This window comes from Metarhizium robertsii (assembly GCF_000187425.2).
Source record: "Metarhizium robertsii ARSEF 23 chromosome Unknown MAA_Scf_7, whole genome shotgun sequence".
Classification (NCBI taxonomy): domain Eukaryota; kingdom Fungi; phylum Ascomycota; class Sordariomycetes; order Hypocreales; family Clavicipitaceae; genus Metarhizium; species Metarhizium robertsii.
Window position 1 is genome coordinate 1,575,008 of NW_011942215.1, and position 12,646 is coordinate 1,587,653.

The window sequence follows — 12,646 nt, forward strand, 5'->3', positions numbered from 1 at the left end:
TTCCTGTATATAACTAGGTTATAACAGGGGTAAAAAAGTATTAATTCTAGAAAGCCTAGCTATAAATTATATTAATACTAAAGCTTAATAAAGGTAATAAGTAGTTATAAATAAGTACTTAGGAAGAAACTTATCTAAAGGGTTATATTAGATAATACTACCTCTATTAATTAAAATATATAAGCTTTTTATTACCAGAGTAGTAAGTGGCAATAGTAGTTATTACACTACTACCTAGTCTAAAAGTATTAAATATCTTAAGTTTCTAGGGTTTAAAAGGGGGAACAAGAATAAGAACAACAATTTTTATAAAAGAAGCTTAGTTAACAATAAGTCTCATAACGTGACACCACCTCTCCAAGCTTAAAAGGCCAACAGTTTCCCATTTACGCCATCGGAAAGTTCCGCTACAAACCCTCTTCGGCAAGGCTCTTCGTCGCCAGTTATCTTGGCCTTAAACTTTGTATGAGAATCGAGATCATCTTCACTGGTTCCCACTCAGCGACCCCTTCGACGCCCTCACTAGTTATCACGACGAACCCTTTTCGGCATAACCCTTCCGAAAACGTTGGATATTCTGAGCCGTAAACTTTCTATACTCAGCTATCATCCCATCCAGCACGCTATTGCTGGCCTTATCCTCGTTGATGCCATGGCGCAAATTTGCTGAAGGCCCGCCGGTAGCTGTAGGTCATGACACCTGTTACCAAATGATCTGCTATACTGTGCAGGGATCGGAATGGTCTGGCAGACCAAGCCGCTTTGGACGAGTTAGACCAGCAAGACCAACAGGATCACGTGACATTTATATTTAATGGAAAGATAATATATATTTAAATAGTTAGTTAAAACTAAGTATTCATTAATTCTATTATCATCCTCCTCATTATGGTCGCTGTCACTATCACCCTCATCAAGCTGTTTCTGGGAGTTATGGCGGGATAGCTAGTATTCGTACTTTATCCGTGCAGCCAAAGATAGCTGTAGAACTCCTTGCAAATTGGCCCTACTTAACCAGACCTAAACGAACCCATGGGCCTATACGTCAAACGCGAAGATATCACACTGTCCTTACGTGGCGCAAACGCGACTTGTCTAAAGAGCTGAAGAGAGTTTGTTTGCGAGTAATGCGCCATAGAACTTTGCTCTTAAACACGACGGAAAGTTTCCTACTTGAAGTAAAATATGAGGAAACTTTGTCTAAGCCTCACTTGCCTCTTGAATTGCCTAAAATGGCACATTGTTCGTTCAGCCGACTGAAATTGCGAACCGCCCACATCTAAAAGCAAGGGTACAAGCTAGCAAAGCTGCCTCGCCATAATCACAAACTTCTGGTCTGGTAGCAATCCGCTAAACGAATAGTATCTATTTGTAAGAGTCGCTGCGCAGAGTATCAGATGAAAAGGCAAATCGGCCAGGTTTGCCAAGTAGCCCAGGGATATAAATAGTGTTAAATTTTCCAATCAACTTTCCATCCTCCAAAATTTGGTTAAAGGATATGTTCCGAATGTATGTAGTTCCTAGAGTTTTAGATTCTCGCAAGACGTATTTCAACTTGCCGGGGCAAACACAGCCTTAAAACCTGCATGCCTTCATTAACATAGCTGTATAGCATATGATAAATCTCCGGTGCAATAAAATGCTTTATTCGATCCTGATTTGCCTTTATAAGGTTTCGCAAAAAGGCCACAACGTTTTGGACACAACTTTGTAACTCCTGGCGAAGGGATCCCACGTATATCGTGACAGAGTTCCAGATGGGTCCACTTATGTGATTGCCTGGATCAATCTGAGAGCACTCACCAGAGGTGACAGACAACCTGAGGAAGAAACTAAGGAGGTGGCTATAAAAATGCCAATGAGCGTCATTAAAGGTTCCCGGCAAAATATTCTGAAGAGGAGCTAGAACCCTAAGACGTCAAACAATTGTTGACATAGCCATGGAAACAAAGGGAAAGAACAACTGCAAGCAGACAGACTCCGTGACTCGCAATAACCACATCGCCAAGATGACAACAGACGATAAGCCAAGCGTGCCACGTCCTACCTCCGGACATGGATTCGCTCACCAACAAGTACGCCGAGGAGTCAGCAAAACGGTTTCGATCCGACGGAAGCGCCCAATACATGGAGCTTGCCGAAGCGCAGTCCCCTGCGCTCGCAGACCTCGTCAAAGACCCCTTCAACGCACAAATGCTCAACCCCCAAGACGGCGACAGCGTCAAAGTCCTGTCCTGATCCTTGGCTGCGGATTCTCCAGGCTCCTCCACGCCGTACACCAAGTCGAAGCTGGCACCGACCCCGACAATATCCGCCTCGTCGACACTGCCGGCGTGTTCGGGGGAACGTGGTACTGGAACAGATACCCAGGCCCCATGGTCGACGTGGAAGCCTCCATTTACATGCCCCTGCTCGAAGAAACCGGACACATGCCCGGCCATCGCTTCCCCCACGGCCCCGAAATAAGACGGTACATCATCCACATCGCGGAGAAATAGAACCACGCACAAGGGGGTTTTCCGCACGCAAGCCCGCACATATGACTGGATCAAGGAGCAGAAACGCCAGAGAGTGCAGCTGACGCAAGATCACGGACCTAGAGAGCCGTCCGTCGAAATGGCTGTCACGGCGCAGTCTGCCATCATCGCAGGAGGCGTGTTCAACCCCCCAAGACGCCCAAGATTCCTGGGCTAGACACCTTCTCCGGCCAGGAGATGCACACCGGCCGCTGAGAATACGACATATCCGGAGGCGCTCACCCGACGAGTGGACGCTATCCGGCCTCAAGGGGAAGAAGGCCGGCACCGTGGGCACCGAAGCCACAGCCATCCAGTTGGCAGTCACCAGAGTGTGCCCGATGGGCAGACGAGCTACACGTGTTCCAACGCACGCCCTCCAACGTTGACGAACGCGACCAGAGGCGCACAAACGCGCAGGAATGGCGGCAGATGACGCTCACCAAGGGCTGGTGGCGGGCACGCAACGAAAACTGGTGCGGCAGGCAGGCCACGCCATGGGCGACAACGCGATACAGGACCGATGGAGCGAATCCACGACCAGACGTGCAGACACCTCACCGGCCGGCGGGCAGCACGAGCCGCACACCGCGGAGCAGATACCAGAGCCCGTCCGCCAGGCCCTAGCCAACGACCGGCCCTGAACAGCGCCCCGAAGGCCTGGTATCCCATCTGGTGCAAGCGGCCGAGGCGTGGGCAAGTCGTATACTTGACAGGTCCGCGTTCCACTCGCCCATGGACATATGCGGACCGAGCTATTTCAACGACGACGGCGGCACGAGGACCTTGTCCCCCGGGGAGCAGATCAAGGCCGCGACTCGCGAGGGTGAGCATCTACCCTCTTGGGATACTGGCACATGTATCCTGGAGCGCTGGAGGGCGCAAGGGACGATGGAGGGCGTGAAGATTGTTCCAAGAAGTGATATGTGATTTGGATTTGTCTCGGCATAGGTGAATTTGTACAGAGTATTGCTGGTTTGAAACTTTGCTTGCTGAGACGACGCTGTACGGAGTATGTCTGCCGCGAGCCTTGACGAAAATTCCGAGACACTGCGGAAATTCTGTATGCACTCCGCACACTGCCCAATAGACTTACACAGATCTGCGTCTCCATGCACATACATGTGCATTATGCCCGGGTGAGACACGTGGCATGGTAGTCGACAAGGCTATGCTGTACCGATGAGGAAAGAATCTTTCGGGTTGATCCGAGCACAGCATATAGATCTTGGAGGAATTCATTGGCGGCCAAGTCGGACGAGACAGCTAGGTGGGTGGTCTGAAAGCCGATCAAGGTGACGTTTCTGCCCAAGCCAACCCAATCTCAGATTCTGGGGGCATGTTGTGTGACGTTTGGTTGCATCTCCCATTGATTTGTGATAGATGGGCATCGGGGATCATGGCCCGGCGGTCATGTCTCACATCACACGGAGAATGTTTTGCTTCACCTCAGCAAGCCAATTCCAGCTTGCAACATTGCAACCGACTAGCAACTAGGCCGTGTCTGCCATTCACAGTTGTGACTCCCGACATGCTCCATGATGGAAATTTGGCCTGTTCAATTTTATTCATTTCAAGGTCCTATGAATCTTCTCATGACTGCTTTAACGGCATAAAAGTAGAGGTCCACACCCTGATCAAACGCCTGCCCAAAGTCGCAAAAATTATATGTCTATATGCAACATATCCTTTTTTTTTCTTCCTTTATTTGGTGTTTGTGTCCCACGGGACATTCGTCGATGATGTTGTTTTCGGTCTTGGTCGATTACCAACCGCGGGTGGCAAGCTTCTCCTCGGGCTTCATGCTGTCACAGTTGATACCGACCATGGCCTCACCGAGACCGGTGCTGGCCTCAGCAATAACCTTGGCATCCTTGAAGTGAGTGGTGGCCTGGACAATAGCCTTGGCGCGCTTGGCTGGGTCGCCAGACTTGAAGATGCCGCTGCCGACAAAGACACCGTCGCAACCGAGCTGCATCATGAGGGCAGCGTCAGCGGGGGTAGCAACACCGCCAGCGGCGAAGTTGACAACGGGCAGGCGACCGAGCTCGGCAGTCTGGCGCAAAAGCTCAGCGTCGACCTCGAGCTCGCGGGCCATTTCACGGATGCGGATGATGCCCCCCTCGGCGAGAGCAGCCTTGGCCTGAGCAATCTGCTTGTTGACCGTCTTCATGTGGCGAACGGCCTCGACGACATCGCCAGTACCGGCTTCACCCTTGGTCCGGATCATGGCAGCGCCCTCGGCAATGCGGCGCAGGGCCTCGCCCAAATTGCGGCAGCCACAGACAAAGGGAGAGTTGAAGTGGCTCTTCTCAACGTGGCTCTCGTCATCGGCGGGGGTCAGAACTTCACTCTCGTCAATGTAGTCGACGCCGAGAGCCTCGAGGACCTGGCACTCAACAAAGTGGCCGATGCGGGCCTTGGCCATGACGGGAATGGTGACGGCGGCCTGGATCTCCTTGATGACCGTAGGGTCCGACATGCGGGCAACGCCGCCGTCCTTTCGGATATCGGCGGGGACACGCTCGAGGGCCATGACGGCGCAAGCACCGGCTTCCTCAGCGATACGGGCCTGCGCGGCGTTGGTCACGTCCATGATGACACCGCCCTTGAGCATCTGAGCGAGACCGGCCTTGACGGCAAAGGTGGACTTGGGAGCAGCGCCATTGGCAGCGGCGGCGGCAGTTTCGTTGGCCATTGCGATGGTAGGTGATGTGGTGGTTGCTGTGCGTGGAGGGTGTCGGAGGGGAAGAGCAAAAGCTGGGGTATGGAGCAGTAATAAACGCCCGGGGAGCAACTGTGGAGGGGGAAGAGAAGGGGAGGAAAATATCTACAATGCCCGTCTCGTGGGAGGGAGAGAAAAAAACGGCAACAATGTATTTGTATTACGCTCTTTTTTTGCCAATCATGGTGGGGTTAGGTGTGGAAGGAGCAGACCGATGGAGGGGCAGCATGCAGGACCCAGCCAGACGAAGAAAAGCCAGGACCCTCGGGGATGGGCTGGCCTAGCATGCATCACAGGAGGGGTGGTGGTCGTGGAAGGTGGGGCAGGGGAGGCGAGAACCCAGTCGAAGCCTCCCGTTGCGGAATGGCATGGAAAGAACGGAGCAGTTGAATTGGGCAAGTACGGTTGAACTGCTCCGTGCTCTAGGCCGGGCTACATTGCCTGGCGCTCAAGCTCCGTCATGCCATCTTGACGTCTGGGGGAAGGCGTCGAGATGACTCGAAAGCTCACCGTCTGACCGACCGACCGACCGACAACGGAGCGCGCCAAGGCCGTTTCTCGTCGAGCGCTGGTCAAGCCGGTCAATCCATTGCCAATAGTACCTGTCCGGTCGACACCTTCCTGGGTTTCCTATCCGGCAGCATGTTTTAGGCCAGACTGAGACCCAACATTGAACCCTCGATCCCACCATCAACTCCAGCTCTGAAAAATCCAACTTGGCCGGAGCCGCGGGCGGCGCCGCCACTGTCGCCGCACACAGCAGGCGACCTCAGGGACCAGCTGACGCCTAGCATCGAGGCCAGTCCGCCACAGGTCCTCCAGCGGCGCGGCAATCGTCGGGTTCCGGCGACGATTACGAAATGGTCAATAAATGCAGCAACGGCCCAGATCCCTAGCGAGCGCAAGCCAGCCGCATCGCAGAGCTCCGTCTGCTGTAGAACGTGGACGAACATGCAGTCTGGTAGTACACTCATTCAGCCCTGCTGGACGTGGGGCCGGACAAGATGAGAAGCCATGCCCAGATCTCGACATTGGGGGCGTTCACGTGGCAATCGGATGCACTGAATCTGGACGAAACAAGACTCGCATCGGGGGAACCAATGTGCTGGTAGCCTTGGGCAAGAATTCAAAGGCCAGATCGATGCCGTAATGCGTCAATACCTCCAAAGTAGAATACAGGCAACAATGTCGTGGGTGCCATTCCATCTGATGCATCCCGACATCGACTATCTGGAATGACTCGGCAGACATGAAAACCACGGTGGGCTCGAGGTCAAAGAAAGGGCGTGCCTGGCGCACCTGGCAATCGGCGGCGGCCATCGCCTGGCAGCCCCGCACCCAATATACAGTGGTATGTCCGGTCAAGTACATCTGATGAATCGATACATGATTCCAGAGCCCAGACAGCAGCTCGGCCACTGCGCATGCCACCCAAGGTATTGGCGCATCTACAACCACTGTATACCTGCCGCAACACCAAATGGTGGCTGCAAAGGGGAAGAAGCCAAAAAGAAGCCCATGAGACTGACTGGTCTCCCAAGGCCACGACTACGGGCGCGCCCTAAGCATCATGCATGCGCACGCGGATGCACCTTGGCTGTAGTCAGAGGGGGGCTTACATACTAAGTACATTGATTGTCCCTGGGCGAGCGCCGGTTGGACAGCCGTGCCATGCCGCCTCCCATCTCGACATCCGACCAGACTTGAGTCACTTGGCGTTGAAATGTCTTGCTGCTTCAAGACGGTCCGCTGCAGGCCGAGGCTGCCGGTGCTTGCATTAGCGACTGCATGCGCGTCTGCTGTGGAATGTGACCCATGTGCGCACCCTGCTGGCGCCGGCATGGCATGGGCCGTTTGAACCCAGCATTTCGGACTTGACGTTGTATTGCGAAAAAAAAAACCCATCCAGACGTCGACCTTGTCGACTGCAAAGGCGGACCCGCCGCCCGTCTCGCCAGTCCCGACTCTCGCCGTCGCCACGGCACTCGCACCCCAAGATGATTTTTATGGAGTCATGAAATCGTTTGCGTTAGTCATTTTATCTCTAGGTGCTCCGTACCGTACCCGACCACCATGTACGGAGTACTCCGTACTATCTACCAGGCACATGGTTACTTTGCCTTTTGCCCATGAAACTCATCTCATCATCTCGTCTCAACTCACCTCATAGATTGTCCAGCTCCTGCGTGCTCAAGCATCATCTGCGTCTTTTTCACTCCCTTGCGTCCTTTCGTACACTCGCCTTGCCATATTTTTTCGCCAAACCCTCCAGGCAGAAAACCCGCGCCGTCGCCATGATCCTCCTCACCATTGGCGTCCTAGCCCTCCAGGGCGGCTTCATCGAACACATCAACCTCGTGCGCAAGGCCGCCGACCGACTCAAGCTGCACGTCTCCGTCATCGAGGTGCGCACCACCCAAGAGCTCGCCCGGTGCGACGGCCTCATCATCCCCGGCGGCGAAAGCACCACCATCTCCCTTGTCGCCGCGCAATCTGGCCTGCTCGAACCGCTAAGAGACTACGTAAAGTTGGTTCTGCCCCCTTTCTGCTCCCCAACTCACCACACACGCTCACCTCTTGCAGGGTCCAAAAGAAGCCCGTCTGGGGCACATGCGCCGGCCTCATCCTGCTCTCGGACCAGGCCAACGCCACCAAGAAGGGCGGCCAGGAGCTCATCGGCGGGCTGGGCGTGCGCGTCCACCGCAACCACTTTGGCCGGCAGACGGAGAGCTTCGAGGCGGACCTGGACCTCGCGTTTCTCGGGGACGACGCCGCCCCCTTCCCAGGCGTCTTCATCCGCGCCCCCGTCGTGGAGGAGGTCCTCGCGGGCCCCGGCTCCGGCGTCGAGGTCGAGGTCCTGGCCACGCTGCCGGGGCGCCTGGACAGGGCCGCGGCCGGCGTCTCGCAGGCCAACGCCAAGCACGGCTCGGGGGACATTGTCGCCGTGCGCCAGGGCAATGTGCTCGGGACCAGCTTCCATCCGGAGTTGACGGGCGATGCGCGCATCCACGCGTGGTGGCTGAGGAGCATCCTGGGACAATAGGGGGCATTACTTGGGCGTTTAAGCATTGGGGGGGTTTTTACTCGGGCACTTGACTACATGCGTATAGACCGGTTGCTACTATTATACTACGTACATGGATGATTCTTACGCCCACTCTCTGGAAATGTGTTCCCGTCCTCACGAACTCGACGCCTGGTAAGTTGGGGGATGGACTCTGTCCAAGCCCAAGATGTGCAACATGTCGGGTCGGCTTGTGCCCGCGGCTTCCACGGCGCGCACATCGACACTTGCCCCGTGCTCCAGCAGCAACTTGACGAGCTCGACGTCCTGCCTGGCGACGGCCTGCACGAGGGGCGTCTCACCCCGCGCACTCTGGGCGCCGTTTGCGTCCGCCCCGTGCTCCAGCAGCATCCTCGCATGGGTCGTGTGCCCCTTGTCTACGGCATACAGGAGCGGCGGCTCGCCCGCGCCCGTGGCGGCGTTTGTGTCTGCGCCGTGCTCGACGAGCACCCGTGCCAGGTCGGGGGTCGCGGCGTCGAGCGCCAAGCAGAGCGCAGGCGTGCCCGCGAGGTCCCTGGCGTTGGGGGGCGCGCCGTTTTCGAGCAGCCGTCCGACTAGGTCGACCTTGTCGCCGGGCTGGATGCGGTGGCTCTTGAGGACGGCGAGAATAACAGGCTGGCCAGAGACGTCGTCGCTGGCGCCGCTGGCGCCGTGCTCCAGCAGGACGCGCGCTAGGTCCAGGCGATTCCGGGCGATGGCGTCCACGAGCACGGTTGCGCCGTAGACAGTCGTACCGTCGACGTCGGCGCCGTTTTCGAGCAGGGTCCGGACGGTGCGGAGGTCCTCCTTCTCCGCGGCCACGGCGAGGACAGAGCCACCCGTCATGTCGGGGGTGTTGGGGCTGGCGCCGCGCTTGACGAGGAGCTCGACGAGCTCGGGGTTGCTCTGCGCGACGGCCTGGGCGAGGACGCGGCGCCCCGAGATGCTGGACGAGTTGGGGCTGGCGCCGTGGTCGAGGAGGAACCGCACGCCGTCGAGGTTGTTGCTGCCGACGACGTCGACGAGGTACGGCTGGCCGGTTATGCTCGTCTCCGTGGCCTGCACGCCCCGGGCCATGATGAGCCGGGCGATGCCGACGCGCCCGGCTGCGGCGGCCTGGAACATGGGCGGCATGCCGTGGCCCCATCCGCCGGGGGATGTGTAGTTGGCGCCGGCGGAGAGCAGGACCTCGGCGGCGTCTTGTTGGTCTGCCGCGATGGCACACTGCAGCGGCGTTTTGCCCGCTTCCCCCTTGCCGTCGATGTTGATCCCCTGTGAGAGGAGCCCCGTTACCTGCTGGATGTCGCCGTTTGTAACGGCCTGGCACAGGGCGTTGACGAAGGGGTCGGGTTTTGGCATCAGGGAATGCGCAAACGCTTTCAGGGTTCTTCCGAGGGAGAAGCCGCTTGGACCGGCATCGGTTTGTGGAGGCGTCGGGCCTTGGTGAGAATTGGAGGACGAAGGGTCAGTTGGCGCGTATGGCGGGGGCTCATCTTGTGGCGTGTCTCGGTTCTTCGGGCGATGAGGGAGATTGTTAAATGCTGGCGGGCTGCAGCCCTGCGTGACGTTGTCATCCAGCAGGATACTTGTGGTTTGGGATGCCGCCTGCGAGGCACTGGCTGCTTGTTGAATTAGTTGCTGGGCACTCAAACTGGTCATGTTGGCGTCTTGGGCGTCTCTCTGATGACTATGGGATATTAGCTTGAGACGCTTTGCCCGAGAAGCAGCTGCGGCACTGCTCACATGGATAGTGTTTGTGAGAGATGCCGGAATAAGCCTTGGTACGTCGTCAAGGCGGCGAGGTGCGCCGCGACGAAGCGAGCATCCACATCCTTCAGGTTCTCTCGGTGTAGCCGCATCATTTGCTTGTGTAGTCTGGCAGCTAGTTTTTTTTATAATAATTTAATAAGTATATTTTATTATATTTAAATATATAAAAATAAAACCTAGATAATTATAAAAGACTTCTAGTAATAATACTGTAATTGCGCTGTACCAGGTTACAAGACTGTAACATGCCTTAAAGCAAACATAAACCGCGTCGCGATACGTTAAATATATTCGCTGAGGTAGTAGATATTAAGAAACTAGTTAGAAAGAAATAATAACACTATATACTAGATAATCCTTATCGCGGAGAGACAAAGTCTAATATAAAATACATCTATATTTACTATATCCGTAAATGCTCTGGACACAAAACTCCTGTATAATAAACTACATGGCTTACTCTCTAAAATAGAAATAAAGTCCGCGCGCCTGCGGCATGGGCAGAAACGGTGTATGCGAAACAATGTGGCAACGTTGAAGCTTTGTGTAGAAGCTCGCTTTGATTGTAAAGTGCGAAAGTCTTGCTCGCGACAGCCAGGTAAGCCATCATCTAAGTGTACAACTGTCTCCTGTCTTCCTACCCTTCCATCTACCTGCCTCCCTTATAGTACATCGCACAGTCCCCTGAGTCCAGGGCTGCTGAAAAAAAAAAAAAAGAACACGCCATATTCCCTCTCGCCAGGAGAGGCCAAATGTGTATGCCTACCTCCAAATCATGCGATCCCCTTCCTCTAAATTCTGCTCAAACCTGCTGCCAGAAATATGGGGTATCAGAAGTTTTCGATATGCCTGCCGTTTCTAATCCTGATTCCAACGCCAAAGAGATTTATGATGCACAAGGCATAATCTAAAAAAAAATTTAAGGAAAAAAAAACTTGACCCATAATGCAAGGCATTTTATGCGCTGGTCGAATCCGTACGCTGTTGGTTTTTCGATCATGATGTTCATTGTCGCAATGGTCATTGTGCAGTCTCACGCGAATAATCGGGCGAGTCTGTCTCCGCTACAGCAAATACAAATCACTCCAAACTGTAGTGACACCTCGACTCAAGTGTTCTTATTGCCAATGCCACCGACCAACAAGCCGAGTTCGTTGACAAAGTCATCCAGACCTAGGCCAGTATCCATAGGTCCATTTAGGAAATTTGGGCCACTGATCGGCATGGTCGATTCATGTGCCTTGGAAAAGGCAGTTTCCGTATGGAAGCCCATCATTCCAGGGCAAGAGCCGTCTGCGGACTTATGCTCTTCAGCATGTCTCGGCAGACTATATCCTTTGAAAGATGGTTTGGTTGAAGGTCCTGCATGTGGTCTATAGGCTGAACAATCGCCGTCATTGCTTGACAAGACATCGTCATCATCGTTTGAATCGTAAAAGGGTGGAAGCTCCTCTGCCAAGGACTGTGGAGACATTGGCGTATCAAAGGCGGTTGACGAAACCGAAGGAGAGCGGCCGCATTGGCCAGCTTCGGTGGTATCAAGCTTCGGCAGTTGCGGTGACCCTTCCTCTACTACACCAGACTTCTTCGACTCTTTGCCCTGCTGACTGCTTGATGGTCGAATAGCTAGCGTCGGAGAGCTCGAACTCGTGATTGTTTGAGGTTTGGAGTCTGAGGAGACACACCGCTGAAAAGGAGGAGGGGATAATCTTGTCGCGAAGACTGGCGTCTCTGGCATAGCAGACGTGGCAAAGTTGTCATCGTCATCGTCTATATCTTCGGCAACCTCGCTTGGAATATGCAAGGCTCGTGGCGGCGGATTGCTGAGAGCTGTGACTGGTGGTAAAGGAGGGTCTTCTATTAGGAACCGTCGGAGCGACTCGGGTGAGATGTCTCTGGTCCTTCGTCCGTCCGAGGACGATGTTGGCCTACTGTCAGGCAGCGGCCAGAGAGATGGTGTCATGGCACCATCACGGCTGAGGCTAGGTGTACCGGGTCTCTCTACATCAGCATTCGCTGATTTTCGACTAAAAATTCGCTTCCAGGGAGGGCCAGGTGATTTAGAACGGCTTGAGGTATGATTACCTAGTAATGACGAAGCCGAGCCGAGACGACGGATCACAGGATTAGCTACAGCAGCTGGAGCTGGGACTGGGGTGATATATCGAGCCTCAGGATTCATCGTCATGTATGATTCTTGACGAAGCGAATTAACCGAAGCGCTGCGGTGCCTCAAAGTTTGTTCAATGGGAACGTGAAGAGTGTTGACCGTTTGGCCTGGCAGGTAAGGACAAGAAGTCGTCGACGGTTGGGCTGGGTCGTGTATTTCAGTAGAGCCATCTACTTCGTACTGACAGATAGGCATTCATGTGAGAAAGGGACTTACTAAACACGCGTTATGGGTGGTGAAATGAGAATGACTTACGTAGTAGTAATATGTGTCGCCCATTTTCAGTCCCCCATTCCTCGTCGATGAGTGACTGGAGGACTCATCGTGGGAAATTATATCTTTAAATGAATAACACCCTCTCCATTGGCCACGGCCGCGTCGCACGTCTTGCTTCATTGCGTACCACGTGGAAAAGTTGTTCC

The 12,646-nt window shown here is 54.4% G+C and overlaps 6 protein-coding genes across 6 annotated transcripts in view; 3 read left to right on the plus strand and 3 right to left on the minus strand.

The window, feature by feature from the left end:
* Positions 1-174, plus strand: part of MAA_00501 (restless-like transposase) — a gene marked incomplete at both ends in the record, with an annotated part of 1,571 nt that extends 1,397 nt beyond the window's left edge. The window contains one exon of the mRNA XM_007818499.2: positions 141-174. Within this exon, the coding sequence (XP_007816690.2) occupies positions 141-174 (34 nt within the window). The remainder of the gene's footprint in view (positions 1-140) is intronic.
* A 1,766-nt stretch (positions 175-1,940) lies between these two features.
* MAA_00500 (Cyclin-like protein) lies at positions 1,941-2,498 on the plus strand (the record flags this gene model as incomplete). The annotated part of the gene is made up of 1 exon (XM_007818498.1): positions 1,941-2,498. One exon carries the CDS (start codon positions 1,941-1,943, stop codon positions 2,496-2,498), a length of 558 nt encoding a protein of 185 aa, XP_007816689.1.
* Positions 2,499-4,281: 1,783 nt separating this feature from the next.
* Positions 4,282-5,214, minus strand: MAA_00499 (dynamin family protein; the record flags this gene model as incomplete). The annotated part of the gene is made up of 1 exon (XM_007818497.1): positions 4,282-5,214. One exon carries the CDS (start codon positions 5,212-5,214, stop codon positions 4,282-4,284), a length of 933 nt encoding a protein of 310 aa, XP_007816688.1.
* A 2,321-nt stretch (positions 5,215-7,535) lies between these two features.
* MAA_00498 (uncharacterized protein) lies at positions 7,536-8,284 on the plus strand (the record flags this gene model as incomplete). Its single annotated transcript, XM_007818496.1, has 2 exons — positions 7,536-7,768; positions 7,825-8,284. The coding sequence occupies 2 exons, from the start codon at positions 7,536-7,538 to the stop codon at positions 8,282-8,284; spliced, it is 693 nt and encodes a 230-aa protein (XP_007816687.1).
* Positions 8,285-8,422: 138 nt separating this feature from the next.
* Positions 8,423-10,143, minus strand: MAA_11408 (Ankyrin repeat-containing domain protein; the record flags this gene model as incomplete). The annotated part of the gene is made up of 2 exons (XM_011413402.1): positions 8,423-9,971; positions 10,028-10,143. The coding sequence occupies 2 exons, from the start codon at positions 10,141-10,143 to the stop codon at positions 8,423-8,425; spliced, it is 1,665 nt and encodes a 554-aa protein (XP_011411704.1).
* Positions 10,144-11,162: 1,019 nt separating this feature from the next.
* MAA_08956 (uncharacterized protein) lies at positions 11,163-12,503 on the minus strand (the record flags this gene model as incomplete). The annotated part of the gene is made up of 2 exons (XM_007826954.1): positions 11,163-12,404; positions 12,480-12,503. The coding sequence occupies 2 exons, from the start codon at positions 12,501-12,503 to the stop codon at positions 11,163-11,165; spliced, it is 1,266 nt and encodes a 421-aa protein (XP_007825145.1).
* Between the last annotated feature and the right edge of the window lie 143 nt (positions 12,504-12,646).